The sequence below is a fragment of the Chiloscyllium punctatum genome, chromosome 3, assembly GCF_047496795.1.
Source record: "Chiloscyllium punctatum isolate Juve2018m chromosome 3, sChiPun1.3, whole genome shotgun sequence".
NCBI lineage: Eukaryota > Metazoa > Chordata > Chondrichthyes > Orectolobiformes > Hemiscylliidae > Chiloscyllium > Chiloscyllium punctatum.
In genome coordinates this window covers 75,794,789-75,816,352 of record NC_092741.1, presented here as the reverse complement: position 1 = coordinate 75,816,352, position 21,564 = coordinate 75,794,789, and the positions used below count along the sequence as shown (strand labels likewise).

Genomic DNA, 21,564 nt, shown 5'->3' with positions numbered 1-21,564 from the left:
GAGAGATAAATAGGAGGTGGGGTAGGGTGGGGGTGGGGGGCTGAGGCTGGGAGGGTAGGTAGCTGAGAGTGCGATAGGTAGCTGAAGTTGGGGGTTAAAGTGATAGGTTGGAGAGGAGGGTAGAGCGGCTAGATGGGAACGAAGATGGACAGGTCAAGAAGTGGTGCCAAGTTGGAAGGTTGGATCTCGGATAAGGTGGGGGGCAGGGGAAATGAGGAAACTGGTGAAATCCACATTGATGCCATGGAGTTGGAGGGTCCCAAGGCAGAAGAAGAGGCATTCTTCCTTGAGGTGGTGGGTGGTAAGGGTTTGGCAATGGAAGACACCCAGGACCTCCATGTCCTTGGGGGAGTGGGAGGGGAGTTAAACTGTTCAGCCTCGGGGCAGTGAGGTTGATTTGTGTGTGTGTCCTGGAGATGTTCTGTGAAGCATCCCACAAGTAGGTGTCCTGTCTCCCCAATATAGAGGAGACTGCATCGGTAGCAATGGATACAGTAAATGACATGTTTGAAAGTGCGGGTAAATCTCTGATGGATGTGGAAAGCTCCTTTGGGGCCTTAGACAGAGGTGAGGGTGGAGGTATTGGTGCAGGTTTTGCAATTCTTGCTGGGAGGGCAGAGTGGGTTGATTGGGATAGTGGACCTGACAAGAGATTCACGGAGGGAATGGTCTTTATGGAACGCAGATAGGGTTGGGAATGGAAATATATCACTGGTGGTGGGGTCTGTTTGTAGGTGGTGGAAATGGTGGAGGATGATGCGATGTATCCAGTGGTTGGTGGGGTTGAAGGTGAAGATAGGGAGGTTCTGTCCTTGTTTCAGTTTGAGGGATGGGTTTTGAGGGTGAAGGTCCTGATAACTTATCTGTCATGATTTCAGTTAATTTGCTAAATATCTTGTTCCTTGTATTACAGAATGCTATAAAGTATTTCCTCTCAATAGCACATCACTTATCTGATGCAATAACTTTTTATGCAATAACTTTTTAGCATTGTAAAGTGTCTTCTGCCATGAAATCTGATGCAAAATATATATTTAACTTATCTGCCATTTCTTGTTCCAACACTCACTTTATCTGTTCTGTTTCTTTTTATACACTACTAGAAGGTCTTGCTGTTTGTTTTTAATTTCTTGTTAATTTACTTTCAGTATTAATTTTCTCCCTTTTTGTTAGCTTTTTAGTCATCCGCTGCCGGTTTCTAAAAAAACATTCTAATCCTCTTGCCTACCAACAGTTTTCACCACTTTATATGCCTTAATTTTTGATTGGATATTCTCTATGGTCACATTTGTTAACCATTGATCCTCACTGAGTCCTTTTATGACCAGACTATTGTTTTATTGTGCATTTTATTGATAGTTGTATTCCATCCAAAGTCCCTCAAGAAAGTCAGCACAAAAAATGGCACACTCCTGCAGAATATCCTAAGGTTCATGCCAGTTTTCATGGCACAGATTCCTCAGACACTCCCAGTTAAATGATCTGGTTAGTCCTGGCAAAGCTGAAATAACAGCAGTAAAATTGTTTAATTCACAATCCTGGTTCTAACCTGCATTTAGTTTTCTGCCCTGCTTCTTGGGGGGGGGTGGGGGGGGGGGGGGGGATGGTGGCAAAGTGGTTCAGTGGTTAGCACAGTTGCCTCACAGCACCAGGGTCCCAGGTTTGATTCCAGCCTTGGGCGACTGTCTGTGTGGAGTTTGTACATTCTCCCTGTGTCTGCGTGGATGTGCTATGGTTTCCTCCTACAATCCAAAGATGTGCAGGTCAGGTGAATTGGCCATGCTAAATTGCCCATAGTGTTATATGCATTAGTCAGAGGGAGATGGGACTGGGTGGGTTACTCTTCAGAGGGTCAGTGTGGACTGGTTAGGCCGAAGGGCCTGTTTCCACACTGTATGGAATCTAATCTTCATGTAAAGCTCCTAGTAAATGTGTCCTGTGCTGCAATTTTTTTTGTATTTGGCAATATTGACCTGTATGTTACTTCCATTATCTTGGAACTACTTCTCAGTCAAGGGTTTCTCATGATCAAAGAAATTACAATTGATCCCTTTAAAATTGATGCAAACACTTAAAAGTCATTTTTAAATGCTCTTAAAAACACTGCAAGATTATATGCAAAATGTAGAGAAATACAAATGTTTGGTTTTGATCTACTTTTGGGTTCACTGTCATCTCAATTCAATTAACTAAACCCAGTTCTAATCATATACTTTTAAGCTCTTCTTTCATATGCACTCAACTCACAACATTGTTCTTGTCAGCCCATTTCACTTTCCAAAAAATAATCAAGGATGCTCACCAGAAAGCATGAAGTTCTGAAATCTAATCAAAGCTGATATGACAGAAACTGCACAAAATTTGCCATTTCTTAAAATGCTAAAAGGAGCATATTTTGGACAACTTTCAACAAATTCACTTCAGTGTTTATCATATTCTGGACAAATGTGCTAGTATCTGAAAACTGGCACACAAAGTTATATTTGCTGTTCCAGGCAACGATCAACAGTTTGAATCAGAAACAATCACATTAAATGTTATGGACACATCAACGGATAACAAACCTGAATACAGGCAGTAAATTTAAAATAAATTTGAAAGATATAATTTCATCATCAAAGTTGTTCATCTTCAAATATCAAGTCATTTTGATTTACTTTAGGTCTGCAAAGAGAATTTTTACTTTAAGTATTTTAAATGAAAACAGGTTGATTAAGAGGATTGTGTTGATTGTTTACAGGTACTGGTCATATCTGGATGGATGACGTTGCTTGTACGGGAGTTGAGGAAACGATTCTTCAATGCAAATTCTCAGGATGGGGAAAAACTAACTGTGGGCATGCAGAGGATGCAGGAGTAGTCTGCAAGATTGACTGATTTGGAAAGGGAATCATTGATCATTTAAACATTTTCATTTTAAATGGTATTTGTTTCTGCTTTGGTTTCTCTTTTATTGTTAAAAACCCTGTTAAAAGTAAACCCATTTTTCATAATTTAATCATTTATTTCACAATATCTATGAAAAGCAGTTATATTCAAGAAATATTATGTGTGAAAAAGACCATTATTATAAATAGCTATATTGTTTGATAATCACAATTCTTTGCACTGAAGAATATGGACCCAAAGTGTACTTGTTACTGGCATGACTTTGAAAAGCAGCAAGAGAAGAAAACGTTATTACTGTCATTTGTTCCTTCCATTAAGTTGGTGTTGAATTACTAGCTATATGTTAGAATGCTCTGGGGTATAGTGGCAGTGCAAGATGTTCAAACAAAACCTGCATTTGATATACAAATATTTATTTTTCCAAGATGGCATCTCAAATATTCCATTCATTAACAGGGTTGACATAAGAATTATATCCTTACCCAGAGCTCATTGCAATTTTGTCTAAGGATTAACCACTTTGAGTGATGCAGTGCTGCAATATCCAAATCCTGCAACATAAATTACAGCAAAGGAATGAACTGAATTGTGCTGGTTGCTTCTCACATAGCATGGTTCTAACTAAAGGGTATTAGAACATAGGACATAGGATTGCAGACTAAGTTATTGACCCCTCAAGATTCTACCACCATTCAACTGGAACACAGCTGATCTGCACAGCAATCATAATTATCTGCCTTTATTCCAGGGAATGGATTTTACAAGATGCCAAGTTAGAAGCCCAGGTGTAAAACAGCTGGCCTGCAGCGAGTTAACAGTCAATTGGCTTGAAATAGACTGTCAGTGGAGTTTCCATGCTTCAGAGATATGAAGTTCCACTTAAAATGCAGCCAGCTAATCAGATGCCAAATGTCTTCCATGACTAGCAGGGGCACCAGGCACAGAGGTCATTCTCAATGCTTCATTCATGATCAAGAGTCATTCAGTGGTGGATCATTGGCTCTCACAACTGGTTGTGGCACTTGCAGTATGAGAGGCCATAAAGTGATGGACAGTGGTAACACATTAGGAGCCATTCTATGGACCCAGGGGCATGTTAGATGGTGCCCTTCCCCTGTCCATCCCGACCTATACAGGGAAACCTACGAGTTTAGGATGAGGTGGCCTCTCTTGTTGTTTGTAATCTCATCATTTAAGGGTCCTAATCAGCTGCACAGCTGGCTGCTGAATGCCTCTCCCTCCACTGCTAAAACCACAGGAGGGGCAGGGACAATTGGGTTGCAGTGGGCAGGCTGGCAATCTTTAAACATCTTTCAACAATCTTTACACTGGTAGGACAATGCAAAGTCCAGAACTATATTTCTGTTAATTCTAAGAAACAAATATTATCTCAATCTTTGAAAGCTTAATTGACACAAGATCCACAGACTTATGGGAGATTGCTACTAGTTTCCTCATGAAGTTCTCTCTGATTACATTAAAGAATTGTTTGGCTTTAATTTTAAGGTTATTCACTTTTGTTCTGGATTCTCCTATCAGTAAAAATAATTTGGATTAAAAAAATTATCAGTCTCATGTTCAGATGCTATGATCGTGAAGCATAATTATCCTGAGTTTGGACAAGTTGAGACAGACAGCACATAAGCTTCAGAAGACTTGTTCACCTCAATGATTATGCTGTGCAGCCCATTCAAAACATGCTTCTGACTGACTGCAACTTAACAGAGAATTTAGGAACGTGTGATAAAGGCAACTCACTCTCTTAAAGGAGAAGTGCTTTCATGCTGCAGCAGCAGTTGCTGGAACTGGAACAGAAAGTGTTGGAGGTAAGATAGGAAGCTTCAAATGGAGCAACCTGAAGCTCTATCTTCATAAAACAATCCATCCATATCTAGGATTGGCCTAGTTAACCTTCTCTGGGCTGTCTCTAATGACAGTATATTTTTCCTTCAATAAAGGGCCCAAAACTGTTCACAGTATTTCAGCTATGATCTGATTAATGCCTCATATAATTTCAGCAAGACTTCCCTACTTTTATACTCCATTCCCTTTGAAATAAAGGCAGACATTCTTGCTGAATTTATATGCTAGCTTTTCTGCATGAAGACTTGTAAATCCTTCTGTGCTGTACCTTTTTGCAGGCGTTCTCCATTTAAAAAAAATATTTCGTTCCTCTACTCTTCCTGCCAAAGTGTATAACTTCACATTTTCATACGTTATGTTCCATCCATTAAATTTTTGACCATGTCCTTAACCTGCACATATCCCTCCTGGGACTCTTTCTATCATACTTAACATTTGTTTTCAAACCTATTTTTGTATAACCCGCAAAGTTGACTATTGTTTATATTCTTTTTTTTTTGAGTAAATCATTAATATATATTGCATATAATTGTGGTTCCAGCACTTACCCCTAAGACACTCTTCGAGTTGCATCTTGCCATCCTGAAAATGCCCCCCCTTATCCTAACTCTCTGTCTTCTACTAATTAGTCTGTCAGTCTATCTATCTATCTTAATGTACTTCCTCTAACACCATTGACTTTTGTCTTATTAAATTGTCTAAAGCATGGTATCTTATCAACTGCCTTCTGAAAATGCAAGTATATTATTTCTTCTTTATCTATCATAATTGTTAGCTCCTCAAAAAATTCTAATAAATTTGTCAGGCCTAATTCCTCTACATGAAGCCATGCTGTCTCAGCTTGATCATATTATGTGTTTTAGGATGTTTCTATTTTATTGTTAATGACAGAATCTAACAATTTCCCATGACAGACATTAAGTTAACTGACCTATAATTCTTGATTTTGTCTCGTCTTTTTAAGTTACATTGGCAGTTTTCTAATCTTCCGGAATGCAGAGTCCAAGGACTCTTGGAGGATTTCTACCAGTGCATCCACTATCTCTGCAGCTACTTCCTTTAATATTCAAGAATGCATCCCATCCAGTCCAGAGGACTTACCAGTCCTTAGCCCCATTAATTTCCCTAGTCCCTTTTCTCTTGTGATAGTTATTGTATTTGTTTCCTCTCTTCCTTTTACCCTTTGATTATTTATAATTTTGAAATACTAATAGTATCTTATACAGTGAAGATTGATGCAATGCATATATTCTACTCCTCTGCCATTTCCTGGTTCTCAATTATTATTTCTTTGGTTTTGTTGGGTAATGGTAGAGCAAGCATGAAGAGTTAACTGACCTGCACCTGCACCAATTTTATATGTTGCCTTCTCGAAGAGCCTAGTGTAACTTTGGTTGCTCTCTTCTTTTATGTGTAAAGAAGCTCCTGCTGAGTATCTTGATAATATTTGCAAATTGACCCTCGAAATGTTATTCCTTCCTCTTTATTACTTTTTGGTTATCTTTTGTTGGTTTTTAAAATTTACCGAATCCTGTGTCTTACCACTAATCCTTGATGCATTGCATTGTTTTTCTTTCAATTTGATACCATTCTTAATTTCCCTGGTTAAATGTGGATGAGGAATGGGGGGGGGGGCGTTGGGAAGAAAAGGATGACGTTACCACAGGGGACCAGAAGGGTCTCAGGACAAATCCTCTGTACGAAGTGGGGCCAGGTAGGCAGAAAGGTCAATTTCTGGGTCTGCCCATTAGCTTAGTGACTGGTATACACTGATACTTGATCTCCTTGCTTCTCCACAGTTCTTTTTCTTTAATATTCATTCATATGATATGGGTGTTACTGTTAATAACTACCATCAATTTTGCTGGAGGAGGTGATGGCGTGCTGTCCACTTGAACCATGTGGAAAAGGTAGTTCCAGAGTATTTTTAGTTAGGCATCTGCAGGATTTTGGTCCAACAATGAGAGAACAACAAGTTTATTTTATGTAGCACCTTCACAATAATTAAACAGCATAACATGCTTTATAGGTGTGTTACATAACAATGTTTGACCCTAAACTACACAAAGAGATATTCAGCAAGATGATTTAAAGGCTCGGCAAACGAGGTAGGTTTTAAGGAGAAGCTTAAAAGAAGGAAGTTAGGTACAGATGTGAAGATATAAGAATGGAATTTCAGACCTTAGGAGCCATGCAGCTGAAAATACGCCTGCTAATTGTGGAAATAGTTAAAATCAGGAATGTAAATAGAACAGAGTTTGAGAAATCCAATGATTGGGATGTGGGAGAGTGTTGTCAAGCTACAAAACATTACAGAGTTAGAGAGGGGCAAAGCCTTCAAAAGATTTGAAAACAAGGATAGTGCCATATGTGGGACAGAGGAAATTCACCTGACAACAACACCGCTTCAAATTTATGTGCTAGCAAAGAGACAACCGAGTGCCATGATCACTTATGTGCAAACACATGCATCTCCAGGTCTTTTACCTTTTGTTTGCCACTTCTTTATACCATGCCCTCCCCACAATAGCAAAGATATCTGATGAGTTAACATGTTTCTTAATATATGCCAGAAGCCAGTTTTATTTCTCTGCTTTTCTTTTCGCCTATTTACTTGTCTCCAACACTTTGAATTTAAGGCAATTTTTGTTCCCTACACACATGTATTTATATGCAAATAAGATTACATGTTAATATTGCAATTGGGAAATTGGTATTAAACCAATGCAAAATACAGTGAAAGTGCTTTACATATTAAGGTAAACTTTCTCTACCTGTCTTACCTTGACAGATACGATAGGGGTTTATGATAACTATTTTACTGTAGCACTGAGTTCAATTCAGTAATAATAGTGATGAAAGCACTTGCCTATTGACTTTTAGAACTTGTGAACAATTTTCAGAGCTTCACACATTAAAATGGCCACTTTCTGACAAAATAATGCTGTATATGAAAGTCATACCTGTTTAATTGTGAAGATTTTGATTAATTTCCACTTCTGATTTATTTTTCATACTTTAGTCAGTTTTTGTATCTGGGCAGTGGCAACATCTTAGTACTCTGCTGTTCCTCCCTCTGTAGCATTGATTTTTTTTCCAATCTCAGTTTACAGATCAAGAACTCACTTGAAAACTTACCTCAGGTTATACAAAATAAAAACTGATAATAATTTTGATAGTCCTCCACTTCTTTTAATGTGAAAACAAGGTAATCACAGAATGACAGAAGTGTTATGGCACAGAAGGAGGCCATTTGGCCTAGTGTTCCTGCACTGGCTGTTCAAATGAGCATCATTACCTGAAAGTTGCTTACAAGATGGCGGTAGAGTAAGACTCCGAAGCCAGAACCCATCTGCTCTGTCTGTTTCTTTTATTTTTCTCTCTCTCTTTTTTGCATTTTCTTTCTATTTCTTTCTACCTCCCTTCCTCAGGTAGCATCAGATTCCCGGTTCAGTCCAGTCTGGGTTAGATGAACTATTATTCTGAACACTTAATTCTCTATTTTTCTAATTAATTGCTGGAATTTTAAATTGCTTTATTTTTCAAATTTTTTTCCCTAAGACTTTGTTCTTAAGAATCTGTAAGTTGGTAACTCGGATGGCATTGTAAGTGACGACCTGTAAACTTGTGAGTATATGTGATAATAAAGCTAATTCTAATTCTACCTATTGCCAATCTCCTGCTTTTTCATCATATCGTCAAACTTTATTTCTATCCAAATAATCATCTTATGCTGAAAAATGCGTTGCTGGAAAAGCACAGCAGGTCAGGCAGCATCCAAGGAGCAGGAGTATTGACGTTTCGGGCATAAGGCCTTCTTCAGGAATATTCCTGAAGAAGGGCTTATGCCCGAAACGTCGAAATTCCTGAAGAAGGGCTTATGCCCGAAACGTCGATTCTCCTGCTCCTTGAAAACCTGCTGCGCTTTTCCAGCAACATATTTTTCAGCTTTGATCTCCAGCATCTGCAGTCCTCACTTTCTCCTAATCTTCTAATACTGTCTTGAATGCCTCAACAACCTGTGTTGATCTGAACTGAACACCTTTCTAGGCAATACGTTTCATACCCTAACTACATGTGTGAATTTTTTTTTCTCTGTGTGAATATCACATTTGCTCCTATTGTAAATCACTTTAAATCTGTGCTGTCTTGTTCTTGATTCCTTTAATGAATGGACAGTTTATCCCTATGCATTCTATTCAGCATGCTCATGATTCTGAAATCTTCTATCAGATCTCCTCATGACCTTCTCTCTAAAGAGAACAGCCCCAACTTCTTTGATCTACCTTTATAAATACCTTATAGAATAAAGGTATTCTTCTAAATTGCTTCTGCACTCTTCCCAGTGTGCTCCCACCCTTCCCATTAAAATGGAAGAACTGTTTACAGTACTCTAGCTGAGGGTTAAATGTATCTTACACCTCAATATCACCTCCTTGCTACTGTACTCTCTTCCCCTATTAATAAAGCCTAGGACACTATCTGCTTTATGATCTATTTTACTGCCTTCAATAATCTTTACACATTTACACTCAGGCCATCTGCTCCTGCACCCTCTTTAGAATTGTACCCTCTGATTTGTATTGTTTCACACCCCTTCCTTGAACCGCATCTAAGCACATAAGAACCAAGAGCAGTAGTAGGTCATCTGGCCCATCGAGCCTGGTCTGTCATGCAATAAGATTACGGCTGATCTTCTCGTGCACTCAGCGCCATTTATTCACCCACTTATCTGCCTCCTATCCAACCATTCTGCCAACTTATCTACGTCCTTCTGGAGGTCTAATCAATCTTTACAATTCTTCAAAGTTTCATGTCATCCGCAAACTTTGAAATTGTCTCCTGTACATCAAGAATTAGATCACTAATATATAGCAGGAAAAGCAAGAGTCCTAATACTGGCCCTGGGGAACTCCATCACAAGCCTTCCTCCAACCTGAAAAATAACCATTGACCATTACTCTCTGTCTCCTATCGCTCATACAATTTTGTATCCATTTTGTTACTGGCCTAAAATTTTCCTCAAACATCTGTTATGTGGCATTGTATCAAAAGCATTCTGGAAGTTACCGTACACCACATCAACATGGCTCTGACTGAACTCCCTTGTGGAACCAGTACCCTCATCAGCTTTTAAAATGGAAAACCAATTTGTAAGCAGGATCCTGGGGACTCTGATACTGTTTAGTTTGGACAGCCTAGTGGTAAATCATTCCCTCCTACTTTTCAGCTCGTTGAGCTGTAGTGTGACCACTCCTCTGAAAGTGCCACCTACATAACTCTCAGCCTTGTGGATACGCCACAGTCTCTCCAGCCACCTCTCAAGCTCTGAAAACCCGGAGCTCAAGTTTCTGCAGCTGCAAATACTTCCTGTCCATGTAATCATGTGGGACCCTGGTAGGATCCATGACATCCCACATATTACAGGCCACCTATTTCATTCAACCAACTCCTGTACCACCAAATCTTAAACTTACTTCCTATATTAATATTACTGTACTTCATTTACTCATGTTTCGCTTACTTATATTGTTATATAATATTGGGTTTGACTTTCATTTTTTCCTGGTGCATCAGTTAAAATATTTATTTCAAAGTGAACAGTTTTCTAATTTATAATGATTTACAGAGAGTCCCCAAATACAGTTCCCTAACAACCAATGAATTTATTGGTATCCCAAGCTCAGCTGCTAGGAATGATCCCACTCTGACTCTCAGGTAAATAATATAGGCCTCAAGCTTCAGCCATGATTTAGACATTCCTGCTCTGAGTTCCTCCTTCACAGGTCCAATCTTGCTCTGACTCCAAGATAAGTGGTAACTGCAGGAAGCTGCATTATAAACATAAAATAACCAGTGAACTGTTTTAAAATACAATAGTTGAACACTTGCTTTAGGAGTAAGTGAGGACTGCAGATGCTGGAGATCAGAGTCAAAAGGTGTGTTGCTGGAAAAGCACAGCAGGTCAGGCAGCATCCAAGGAGCAGAAGAATTGATGTTTCGGGCATAAGCCCTTCATCAGGAATGTGGGATACTTGCTTTAGACCAGTTTTCAGAACAGAAAATGAACATCACATATGGAGTTTGTGCTCCAAGTGAGATACAAAAAGGACGAATTGAATTGGGCCTCAGATCTTATTAATATTGTTTAACTGAGCTGTGAATGTCTGTTCTGTCTCCACAGAAAACTAGTGTCACAGAAAACTATACCCCAGCTAATGATGTTATTGGACAAGTAAGATCCAAAATAAAATCTGGCTCAATAGATTTTTGTTTAGTTTTAACAGTCATCTTTCACTGAAGCATTAATATTTCATGCTATAGATTCAGATTTAACAATAAAAAAGATAATTATTAGGCAAAAGTAATGAAGATAAAATAAAATATTTGCATATAACATAAATTTAAAGATTTCAAAACACACTGTAAATTGAAACTCATCAATCCCAATAACATTCCTCTACAGTCCTCACACTATAGAGAATTTCCTTTCCATTCACATCTATAGGGTTTAATTTAACTGTGGCCTCAATTTGCCGTCTTGAAAAACTGACTAGTCTTTTTCTGGAGTCTTCATACTGCTGAGCTTAGATTTTCTAAATGTCAAACGACCCCTTTTGAATTTTAACCAAATATTTGTTGTTTGAAAGTTTTAAACTGCTTACACTAAGGTAACCTATTCTCTTACAGGTCTTATGACCCACCATTCTCAGGTGCAACTGTTTGACTCTTCCAGATTCGGTAAAAACTTCTGCAAGCTGCCCCAAACTTAAATTGAACATATCCAAGCTTCATAGCCCAAAAATAACTCCAGAAAAATCTATCTGAAAACCTTGTAAATACTCCTAATGTAAATACATTTCTATTAACATCCAGACTGTATTTTTAAAAAGGTATGAATGTGCTACAAAAGTACTTGTAAGGTCAACATGAAACCTTTTCAGATACAAGAAAACCAATAAATTAAAACTGAAAGAACTGTGGATGCTGTAAATCTGCAACAGAAACAGAAATTGCTAGAAAAGCTTAACAGGTCTGGCAGTATCTGTGGAAAGAAATCAGAGTTAACATTTCAGGTTGAGTGACCCTTCCTCCGAACTTCCTAGTTCAAAATTCAAAACTCCAAAATACTAACGTATCACATACACTACATCAACTAGTTCATTTTGTAACAATCAATATAGCAGGTAAGTTGAGTGGACATGAGACCTGATCTTTCCCATATCATGACTGACTTGAGAGCAAAGTTCACACACCCAAAACATAAAATATGTGCAGCTGCTCTAAGCAGATTGGTATTACATGTTCAATGAACATCTGTGAGCTCTTCCAACTTTTACATCATTTTCTGACTTGATTTTCTCCCAAGCTTTGGCAGGACTCATTACAAAACCAGTTGTTACATACTGTAGACGAAGTAAGAACTCTTTGAAATGCTGTCCATGCGTCTAAATTTGACAATCGTTCAGGACTCAAACAGAGCTAAAACATCAGATTTTATTTCCACTACAGTGAGTTAGTGTCAGTATAGAATTGATCTCAGGAGAATGTACAGGAAAATATTACTTTTCAGTCTCTAACCTGGCAAATTATGCAGCTGATTATAGTACTGTTAACATGTTATTTCTTTATTTAATGTTATTTCTGGAATATTGAAAATCAGACTGCTTGCATCCATAATTTTGTTCTTCTACTGTGATGATGTCCTCGCAAATTCACTTTTGATCAACTGAAGTCCTCTTTTGTGCTGTGTGTTAATGAGGTGGTGACCCTATTCCATATGTTGGCTTAATATGTCCCTTTTTTTTTCGTGCTGGCGTCCACTACAACAATTCTGGTTTGTGTGGGTTGGGAAGAAACTAAAACAAAGAAAAATGCTATTAATATAGTGCCTTTTTACCTCAGAACATTCTGAAGAGTTTGAAATGTTGTTACTGTTATAATGTGCAGAAATGCAATGTGAAGTTAGAACACAGTGGGCCGAATGGAGCGCATGGGTCAATTTTGAAACATTTACTTAGTTAAGTAGTTGAGGAGATTTATTGGAGGAAGTTGGTGTGTTCCACCATTTCAAGGTCTGTACAGAGCTAAAGAAGAAAAAGGAGAGTTAGCATTTATAACATTTGTCACAAAACATTGCAATCATGATTCCCACATATGACAGACGTGGAAACCTGATTGAAGGAATATATAGATAGAATAATGGGAAGGATGCACATTGATTTTGGAGGCAACAAAATATTCTGTAATCTAGAGCAAGGTTTGAGACAGAGGTTTTGCAAGAGATGGGAACAAAACCTGAGAAAAGAGGCCACTTACAATGTCAGCTAGCACAATAATACAGTCACTGGCCATTTGCTGATGTGTTTCCCTACATAACAAGAACAATATTTCAAAAGTGAACACCCTTGGAATGTAATGAAGAATTTGAAGAAGTTAAATAGCATCTTTTATCCAGTTCTCAAGAAGGTTCACCGGACCTGAAACGTTAACTCCACCTTCTCTTCACAGATGCTGCCAGACCTGCTGAGATCTTCCAGCAATTTCTGATTTTGTTTCTATCTTAACTCTTCCTGGTCAGATGTTAGGCTGAGGCCTCATCTGCCATCTCAGATGGTCATTAGGAAGCATATGGCATTTTTCTGAAAGAGAGTTAGGGGAGGGTGTCTAGGAGTGGGTTAGGGGAGAGGTTTATAGGGACATATGGTGTCATGATCTACATTTATCAAACAACATCATGTAAACAGATTATCTGTCATTACAATATTATTATTTGTGGGAACTTGCTATGGACAAGTTGCTGCCATGTTTCTTACCATAGTAAATAGGAACAGGAGTAGCCTTTCAGCCTCCTCTGCCATTCAATAACATCATGTTTGATCACTGACATTCATCATGTCCACTTTCCTGTCCTTTTCCCATAACCTTTACCTCCACTACAGATCAATAATCCCTATCTATCTACCTCCCTGTCTATCTGTCTATCCATCTATCTCTTCCCAACAGCTGTCTGTGCTAAGAAGTTCCAAAGACTCCCAACCCCCTGAGAGAAGGAATTCCTCCTCATCTCAGTCCATAATTGGCAACCCTTATTTCTGGGACTGTGCCCCTGGCCTGAAACTTGAACATTTGTCTGGGATTTTGGATTACTAGTCTGGTGCCATTACAATTGTGCCACTGCTTTCCCATTACAGCAGTTACTTCATTTCAAAACTACTTAATTGCCTGTAAAGTGCTTTGATATGGCCAAAGCTTCTGAGCAGTAGCACATACGTGCAAGTCTTTCTTTTGTCTTTTAAATAAATGCAAAATATTTTTATGAGTCTAAGAGATTTGTTACACACTTAGTAATAAATAACATGCTACTAAAACATCACTAAAGCTATAGAAGTGTTAATTTAGCAGCTTTTGAGCTAGACAATTTAAGTAACATTGTATTTTGCCAATTTAAATATTTATTCACAGCCTGTAGCCACCATTTTGCTTACTGTATCCGGGATAGGAGTGTTTTGTATTACTATAATTAATGACAATCCCAACAACATTCTAAGACTAATTATACACACTTTCCCCTTCTGTTCTGTAGAAAACTACATTATGCCATACTGTTCTCTAGTGGCCAGTTGTGGCTTAATTCGAGCTGCACAGCTGATTCAAAGATAGGTGATGCCCTAAAAGAGCAATTTTTATTTACCAGCGGTTCCACAGCTTATCTCAGAACTGACTATTTCTCCGCAGAAGCAGAAAATAATGTTTTTAAACATTTCTTTAGATTCTGAGCATAATCTATCCTGGAAACTCAGTGCAATACTCAGACAGCATTGTATTATTAGGCAAACAGATAAAATGTGTCCTTTACCTAATCAAGGGATGATAATAAAAGAAAACCAACAACACTCTTTGAGATGTTAATTTGGTCTGCTGACTTTCAAGAAATTTGATGGGGTAGGGTGGTATATTTATGTCTTGCAGGTACAATGTAAAAAAATTTACATTGCCATCTCAGTGTAAATTTACACTATCATCTCCTATTCAGAATCAATAAGAACATTGCAATTAAAATTCTGACCATACCCTGCAGTTAAAATAAGATTAACATTATCAACTCCTATTCAGAATCAATAAGAACATTGCAATTAAAATTCTGACCATACCCTGCAGTTAACATAAGATTAATGACCAGATCTTGCCATTAAGGGATGATTTACATTATGTTGTTACTGGAGATAATCTGGTCATTGCATTGTGTTTTGAGTGGCATGTGACTGTGGGGGAATGGCTGAGGGTTGACTTGTGGGCATTACTGACTGATGTAAAAATCCTCTAAAGAAAGACTTCTCTTGACACGCTTCGCAAACATTGCGAAGAGTGTTAAATGATCCTTTAAAGCTTGTACTGGCTTAATAAATTTTGGCTGTTCACAGACGTTGGCGTATTGCAGTTGCACCAAGTGCGTAGGAATGTCAAGAGAAAAAGAACCTAACACTTGAAAAAGCAAGAAAAATGTCACTATTATCTGGATAACAAACCTTCATCTGCCAGTATTACTCAAACAGTCTTTTATCAACCTGCTGTGTGTGGAAACTGGGTTATGAAAATCGGTTGATACTTGTTAATGTAACTAATAGCATTCACATCTCAAGAGCACTTTAAGATGCTGTGATTGCGTACAAAGTGCTGCAATAATCCAGTTTCATTCATGGATTGATGTACCTTGACTGAAGCACATTTCTTTAACACAGTATCAGCTTCTCTAATACAGACAAATTCAATTTTATACCTCCATAACGTATCTTCAATTCAACTTCTGTTCAGTGCCTGTTCAGTGTCATAGAGTCATAGAGAAAAACAGAAAAACATACCCTTTGGTCCAATTCGTCCATGCCAAACAGATATCCGAACCTAAGCTAGTCCCATTTGCCAGCACTTAGCCTATTTCCCTCAAAACCCTTCCTATTCGGATATGGAAGAAAGAGACTGTAGGGAAATAGATGGTGACATCTTGAAATATGTCCAGATTACAGAGGAGGAAGTGTTGGATGTCTTGAAACGGGTAAAGGTGGATAAATCCCTAGAACCTGATCAGGTGTCTCCTAGAACCCTGTGGGAAACTAGAGAAGTGATTGTTGGGCCTCTTGCTGAGATATTTGTATCATCGATAGTCACAGGTGAGGTGCCAGAAGACTGGAGGTTGGCAAATGTGGTGCCACTGTTTAAGAAGGGTGGTAAGGACAAACCAGGGAACTATAGATCAGTAAGCCTGACCTCGGTGGTGGACAGGTTGTTGGAGGGAATCCTGAGGGACAGGATGTACATGTATTTGGAAAGGCAAGGACTGATTCGGGATAGTCAACATGGCTTTGTGCGTGGGAAATCATGTCTCACTAACTTGATTGAGTTTTTGAAGAAATAACAAACAGGATTGATGAGGGCAGAGCAGTAGATGTGATCTATATGGACTTCAGTAAGACGTTCAACAAGGTTCCCAATGGGACACTGATTAGCAAGGCTAAATCTCACGGAATACAGGGAGAACTAGCCATTTGGATACAGAACTGGCTCAAAGATAGAAGGCAGAGGATGGTGGTGGAGGGCTGTTTTTCAGACTGGAGGCCTGTGATCAGTGGAGCGTGACTAGGATCGGTGCTGGGCCCCCTACTTTTTGTCATTTACATAAATGATTTGGATGTGAGTATAAGAGGTACAGTTAGTAAGTTTGCAGATGACACCAAAATTGGAGGTGTATTGGACAGTGAAGAAGGTTACCTCAGATTACAACAGGATCTTGACCAGATGGGCAAATGGGCTGAGAAGTGGCAGATGGAGTTTAATTCAAATAAATGAGAGGTGCTGCATTTTGGGAAAGCAAATCTTAGCAGGACTTATACACTTAATGGTAAGGTCCTAGGGAGTGTTGCTGAACAAAGAGACCTTGGAGTGCAGGTTCATAGCTCCTTGAAAGTGGATTCGCAGGTAGATAAGATAGTGAAGAAGGCATTTGGTATGCTTTCCTTTATTGGTCAGAGTATTGAGTACAGGAGTTGGGAGGTCATGTTGCAGCTGTACAGGACATTGGTTAGGACACTGTTGGAATATTGCATGCAATTCTGGTCTCCTTCCTATCGGAAAGATGTTGTGAAACTTGAAAGGGTTCAGAAAAGATTTACAAGGATGTTGCCATGGCTGGAGGATTTGGGCTAGAGGGAGAGGCTGAACAGACTGGGGCTGTTTTCCCTGGAGTGTCGGAGGCTGAGGGGTAACCTTATAGAGGTTTACAAATTTATGAGGGGCATGGATAGGGTAAATAGGCAAAGTCTTTTCCCTGGGGTGGGGGAGTCTAGAACTAGAGGGCATAGGTTTAGGGTGAGAGGGGAAAGATATAAAAGAGAACTAAGGGGCAACTTTTTCATACAGAGGGTGGTAAGGGTATGGAATGAGCTGCCAGAGGAAGTGGTGGAGGCTGGTACAATTGCAACATTTAAGAGGCATTTGGATGGGTATATGAATAGGAAGGGTTTGGAGGGATATGGGCTGGGTGCTGGCAGGTGGGACTAGATTGGATTGGGATATCTGGTCGGCATGGATGGGTTGGACCGAAGGGTCTGTTTCCAGGCTGTACATCTCTATGACTCTATGACCTATCCAGATCCCTTTTAAATGTTGTAAATGTACCCGCCTCTACCACTTCCTCTGACAGCTCATTCCATATGTGCACCAGCCTGTGCATAAAAAAGTTGCCCCTTAGGTCACTTTTAAAATTTTCCCCTCTCACCGTAAACCTATGCCCTCTGGTTCTGGACTCCCCCACCTCAAGGAAAATACCTTTTCCCTTTACTCTATCCATGCCCCTCATGATCTTATAAACCTCTATAAGGTCACTCCTCAGCCTCCGACACTCCAGGGAAAACAGCCTTTAGCCTATTCAGGCTCTCCCTGTAACTCAGATCCTTCAATCCTGGCAACATCTTGTAAATCTGTTCTGAACCCTTTCAAGTTTCACAACATCCATCTGATAGGAAGGAGACCACAATTGCACACAATATTCCAAAAGTGGCCTAGCCAATGTCCTGTATAGGTTAAAAACAATGACTGCAAATGCTGAAAACCAAATACTGGATTAGTGGTGCTGGAAGAGCACAGCAGTTCAGGCAGCATACAACAAGCAGTGAAATCGACGTTTCGGGCAAAAGCCCTTCATCAGGAATCAGTGAGCCTGAAGCGTGGAGAGATAAGCTAGAGGAGGGTGGGGGCGGGGAGAGAGTAGCATAGAGTACAATGGGGAGTGGGGGAGGAGATGAAGGTGATAGGTCAAGGAGGAGAGGGTGGAGTGGATAGGTGGAAAAGAAGGTGGAAAAAAAAGGCAGGTCGGACAAGTCCGGACAAGTCAAGGAGACAGTAACTGAGCTGGAAGTTTGAAACTAGGATGAGGAGGGGGAAGGGGAAATGAGGAAGCTGTTGAAGTCCACATTGATGCCCTGGGGTTGAAGTTTTCCGAGGCAGAAGATGAGGCTTTCTTCCTCCAGGCGTCTGGTGGTGAGGGAGCGGCGGTGAAGGAGGCGCAGGACCTCCATGTCCTCGGCAGAGTGGGAGGGGGAGTTGAAATGTTGGGCCACGGGGCAGTTTGGTTCATTGGTGCGGGTGTCCTGGAGATGTTCCCTAAAGCGCTCTGCTAGGAGGCGCCCAGCCTCCCCAATGTAGAGGAGACCACATCGGGAGCAACGCATACAATAAATGATATTGGTGGATGTGCAGGTGAAACTTTGATGGATGTGAAAGGCTCCTTTAGGGCCTTGGATAGAGGTGAGGGAGGAGGTGTGGGCACAGGTTTTACGGTTCCTGCGGTGGCAGGGGAAAGTGCCAGAATGGGAGCATGGGTCGTAGGGGGGTGTGGACCTGACCAGGTAGTCACGGAGGGAACGGTCTTTGCGGAAGGCGGAAAGGGGTGGGGAGGGAAATATATCCCTGGTGGTGGGGTCTTTTTGGAGGTGGCGGAAATGTCGGTGGATGATTTGGTTGATGTGAAGGTTTGTCAGGTGGAAGGTGAGCACCAGGGGCGCTCTGTCCTTGTTTCGGTTGGACCGGTGTGGTCTGAGGGCGGAGGTATGGGATGTGGACGAGATGCGTTGGAGGGCATCTTTAACCACGTGGGAAGGGAAATTGCGGTCTCTAAAGAAGGAGGCCATCTGGTGTGTCCTATGGTGGAACTGGTCCTCCTGGGAGCAGATACGGCGGAGGCGGAGAAATTGGGAATACGGGATGGCATTTTTGCAAGAGAGGGTTCTACCTCCTTCCCAAGATCCACAAGCCTGACCACCCTGGCCGACCCATTGTCTCAGCATGCTCCTGCCCCACTGAACTCATCTCTACCTACCTTGACACTGTCAATCCCCCCTAGTCCAGGAACTCCCCACATATGTTCGAGACACCACCCACGCCCACCACCTCCTCCAAGACTTCCGTTTCCCCGGCCCCCAACACCTTATCTTCACCATGGATATCCAATCCCTCTACACCTCCATTTGCCATGACCAGGGCCTCCAAGCCCTCCATTTTTTCCTCTCCAGACGTCCCCAACAGTACCCTTCCACTGACACTGTCATTCGTTTGGCCGAACTGGTCCTCACCCTTAACAATTTCTCCTTTGAATCCTCCCACTTCCTCCAGACCAAAGGCGTAGCCATGGGCACACGTATGGGCCCCAACTATGCCTGTCTCTTTGTTGACTATGTTGAACAGTTGACCTTCCGTAATTACACCGGCACCACTCCCCACCTCTTCCTCCGCTACATTGATGACTGCATTGGCGCCACCTTGTGCTCCCGCGAGGAGGTTGAGCAATTCATCAACTTCACCAACACATTCCACCCTGACCTTAAATTTATCTGGACTATCTCTGACACCTCGCTCCCCTTCCTGGACCTCTCCATCTCCAATAGTGACGACCGACTTGACACTGACATTTTTCACAAACACACCGACTCCCATAGCTACCTGGATTACACCTCTTCCCACCCTATCTCTTGCAAAAATGCCATCCCATATTCCCAATTTCTCCGCCTCTGCGGTATCTGCTCCCAGGAGGACCAGTTCCACCACAGAACACACCAGATGGCCTCCTTCTTTAGAGACCGCAATTTCCCTTCCCACGTGGTTAAAGATGCCCTCCAACGCATCTCGTCCACATCCCGCACCTCCGCCCTCAGACCCCACCCCTCCAACCATAAAAAGGACAGAACGCCCCTGGTGCTCACCTTCCACCCTACAAACCTTCGCATCAACCAAATCATCCGCCGACATTTCCGCCACCTCCAAAAAGACCCCACCACCAGGGATATATTTCCCTCCCCACCCCTTTCCGCCTTCCGCAAAGACCGTTCCCTCCGTGACTACCTGGTCAGGTCAACACCCCCCTACGACCCACCCTCCCATTCTGGCACTTTCCCCTGCCACCGCAGGAACTGTAAAACCTGTGCCCACACCTCCTCCCTCACCTCTATCCAAGGCCCTAAAGGAGCCTTCCACATCCATCAAAGTTTCACCTGCACATCCACCAATATCATTTATTGTCTGCGTTGCTCCCGATGTGGTCTCCTCTACATTGGGGAGACTGGGCGCCTCCTAGCAGAACGCTTTAGGGAACATCTCCGAGACACCCGCACCAATCAACCAAACTGCCCCGTGGCCCAACATTTCAACTCCCCCTCCCACTCTGCCGAGGACATGGAGGTCCTGGGACTCCTTCACCGCCGCTCCCTCACCACCAGACGCCTGGTGGAAGAATGCCTCATCTTCCGCCTCGGAACACTTCAACCCCAGGGCATCAATGTGGACTTCAACAGCTTCCTCATTTCCCCTTCCCCCTCCTCATCCTAGTTTCAAACTTCCAGCTCAGTAACTGTCACCTTGACTTGTCCGGACTTGTCCGACCTGCCTTTTTTTTCCACCTTCTTTTCCACCTATCCACTCCACCCTCTCCTCCTTGATCTATCACCTTCATTTCCTCCCCCACTCACCCATTGTACTCTATGCTACTCTCTCCCCGCCCCCACCCTCCTCTAGCTTATCTCTCCACGCTTCAGGCTCACTGCCTTTATTCCTGATGAAGGGCTTTTGCTCGAAACGTCAATTTCGCTGCTCGTTGTATGCTGCCTGAACTGCTGTGCTCTTCCAGCACCACTAATCCAGTAATGTCCTGTATAGCCAATGCATGACCTCCTAACTCCTATACTCAATGTCCAATAAAGGAAAGCATATCAATGCCTTCTTCACTAGCCTTTGTACCTGTGACTCCACTTTCAAGGAGCTATGAACCTGCATTCCAAGGTCTCTTTGCTCAGCAACACTCCCCAGGACCGTACCATTAAATATATAAGTACTGCTCTGATTTGCCTTTCCAAAATGCAGTGCCTCACATTTATCTTAAATTAAACTCCACCTGCCACTCCTCAGCCCATTGGCCCATCTGATCAAGATCTCATTGTATTCTGAGGTAACCTTCTTTGCTGTCCACTACGTCTCCAATTTTGGTGTCATCTGCAAACTTACTAACTATACCTCCTATGTTCACACCCAAATCATTTTTATAAATGACACAAAGCAGTGGACCCAGCACTGATCCTTGTGGCACATCATTGGTCACAGGCCTCCAGTTTGAAAAGCAAACCTCCACTACCACCCTCTGTCTTCTCCTTCAAGTCAATTCTGTATCCAAATGGCAGGTTCTCCTGTATTCCATGAGATCTAACCTTGCTAACCAGTCTCCCATTAACAACCTCGTTGAATGCCTTACTGAAGTCCATGTAGATTACATCT

The 21,564-nt window shown here is 41.4% G+C and overlaps 1 protein-coding gene across 7 annotated transcripts in view; it reads left to right on the top strand.

The window, feature by feature from the left end:
• scara5 (scavenger receptor class A, member 5 (putative)) overlaps positions 1-8,396 on the top strand; it is a 76,843-nt gene extending 68,447 nt beyond the window's left edge. For all 7 annotated transcript variants that reach the window (XM_072555310.1, XM_072555322.1, XM_072555315.1 and 4 more), the window contains one exon: positions 2,741-8,396. In XM_072555310.1, the coding sequence (XP_072411411.1) occupies positions 2,741-2,877 (137 nt within the window). In that variant the 3' untranslated portion in view covers positions 2,878-8,396. The remainder of the gene's footprint in view (positions 1-2,740) is intronic.
• Positions 8,397-21,564: the final 13,168 nt, after the last annotated feature.